The following is a 2,199-nucleotide window of genomic DNA, read 5'->3' as shown; positions in this document are numbered from 1 at the left end:
AGATTAAAGTCATAATTCTGACTTTTTTCCTCATGTTAAACTGAAATAAAATTTAAAAATCAGTTGTTTTTTTTCCCAGCGGCCCTAATCCTCTTCCGTATGTCTCTGTTCCCGACTTCTGCATTATTAGTTTCTAACTTATATTGTTTCTTTCTTTGTTTGTTTGTTTGTTTCTTTCTTTGTTTGTTTGTTTGTTTCTTTTTTTCTTTGTTTGTTTGTTTCTTTCTTTCTTTCGTATCTGATATGATAACTGGCGCTGAGCTCATCTGCGTAACCTTTTTCCATTTGTTAAGTATTTGTTTTACTTGTTAAGAACATGTAGAGCTCTTTTTAAAGAGTAGTGGAATTTTTGTTGAGCATATGCTGATAATTTGTTTAGGATTTGCAGAGGTCTCTATGAGGATTTATTTACGGTAATTAATATTAAATTTGCTAAAGACTTTCTAAAGGTCTTGATTCATTCCTTTTTTTAATCTATGATATAGATTTGATGGTTTAATAATAGAAGCGCCTTCTGATTGGCTGATTTTCAGTTTGTAGATCTAAGCCAGGTCAGGTGTTTAGGTTTGCTTTCAGCAGGTTTCCTGTCTTGTTTGAACAAACCTGAAGACGACTCCAGCTTAGAGCAGCAAAGGTTGCTTCGGTGATTTTAGGTGTGAAGGAGAGCGCTGGGTGGAAACGCCAGCAGCTCCAAGGTATTTTAGGACTTACAGGAGAAAGATGTGAGCTCTGCTGTGTTTCACTTCCTGCTTTGGGGTTATTAACGCGCGGGACAATGGGGGGTGGGGGGTGGAGTGTTGGCGTTTCCTGCAGCTGTTACCCCTAGAAACTCTGGATCCTCTAAGGTTCAGGGAAGCCACTAATGACCACAATGAGCCAAAGCAACAAAATTTTCTGATTCAGTATCAATTTTATCTGACCTGAACCAAAAACGTTGCCTGCACAGAAACCACAAAGGAGCTAAGAGTTGTCTGGTTTTTAAAGTCTAGGGAGATGCAGCTGATGGCTGACGCTGGAGTTTTTTGGTGATGAGAAGTTGATGATGATGGGGCTTGGATTTGTGGAACAACTTTGGACACGTGAAAGAAAAGAAAAAAAGATGTAATGAATTCTCAAACTCTGACAGACAGAACAGACACCAACCTTTCCTTATAGACTGCTTGAAATAAACTCACACTTCTTGTCATTTTTTTAAGGTTAATGTGATATATATAACCGAGCTCATAATTATTGTAAAACTATGTGTTTTTAATCTACGTACATAGATTGTTGCACCACAAATTGTCCAGTTGTCAAGCATCCATACACTGGAAAAACGATCTAGAAATAACTAAACATTTCCTAAATTAAGTTTATTTACCCTTTATTTGAGTAGGTAATTGAGATTGTTTTCCAATGGAGTATTTTTACTTTTAAAATAAAATAACTGGATTAAATGCATTTGAAATAAGACAATGCAATTGTGCTTTACTTTAAGTGTAAATTGCCTTGTTCCATTGGCAAAATTTGTCTTTTATCTCCTCATTCCAAGAACAAATGCGCTTATTTTAAGAAAAGAATTACTTATCTAGATTTTGATTTTTTTTCCAGTGTACATTTTGTAAGTAGAGATGCAAAAGAAGTGGAGGAAACAAACAGAAGATCAACTAAAAATCACGCTAACCTTATTTATAAGAGTTATTTTTCAATCAAAATTTCGTCCATGCTTGGCAGGTTTGGTGTTGGGTTGCCGTCTTTTAGTTGTCATGCCAAAGAGGGTTGCTTCAACTTGTCATCATCGACAAAAACAGCCACGCCTGGATCAGACCTTGACCTTTATAAATGGGTTGAGGTCGGAGCTTTTTTAAGCTAAATGTTGTTCAGTGTTATCCAGAAGCTGTTAAGATGTTTGCGACTGTCCAGACGTTCGGTTTCCAGATGTTACGGTATCATTCTGACTCAGAACTCTTCTCCTTTCCCTCCAGTCATGTTTGTCTGCTGCTCTCCGGACATCTTCAGGAAGCTTATGATTCACTTCTGGCGGGCCGACCTTCCTCACTCAGAATATGTGTTTTTTTTCATCGACCTGTTCGCTGACAGCCTGAACTCCAGGGGCTATAAGCCGTGGGAGCGAGGAGACGAGGAAGACGCCATCGCCAAGGAAGCCTTCCAGGTGAGAGCTGCTTTCTACCAACCAGGGGCTAGCCCAGCTCTCCCTGG

The 2,199-nt window shown here is 38.6% G+C and overlaps 1 protein-coding gene across 1 annotated transcript in view; it reads left to right on the top strand.

Moving 5' to 3' along the window:
• Window positions 1-1,964: 1,964 nt before the first annotated feature.
• LOC107095267 (atrial natriuretic peptide receptor 1-like) overlaps window positions 1,965-2,199 on the top strand; it is a gene marked incomplete at its 5' end in the record, with an annotated part of 39,214 nt that continues 38,979 nt past the window's right edge. The window contains one exon of the mRNA XM_015391287.1: window positions 1,965-2,152. Within this exon, the coding sequence (XP_015246773.1) occupies window positions 1,965-2,152 (188 nt within the window). The remainder of the gene's footprint in view (window positions 2,153-2,199) is intronic.

The sequence above is a fragment of the Cyprinodon variegatus genome, unplaced genomic scaffold (genome assembly GCF_000732505.1).
Source record: "Cyprinodon variegatus isolate N-32 unplaced genomic scaffold, C_variegatus-1.0 Scaffold534, whole genome shotgun sequence".
Taxonomy (NCBI): domain Eukaryota; kingdom Metazoa; phylum Chordata; class Actinopteri; order Cyprinodontiformes; family Cyprinodontidae; genus Cyprinodon; species Cyprinodon variegatus.
The sequence above is the reverse complement of the archived record's forward strand: the minus strand, read 5'-3'. Positions and strand labels throughout refer to the sequence as shown.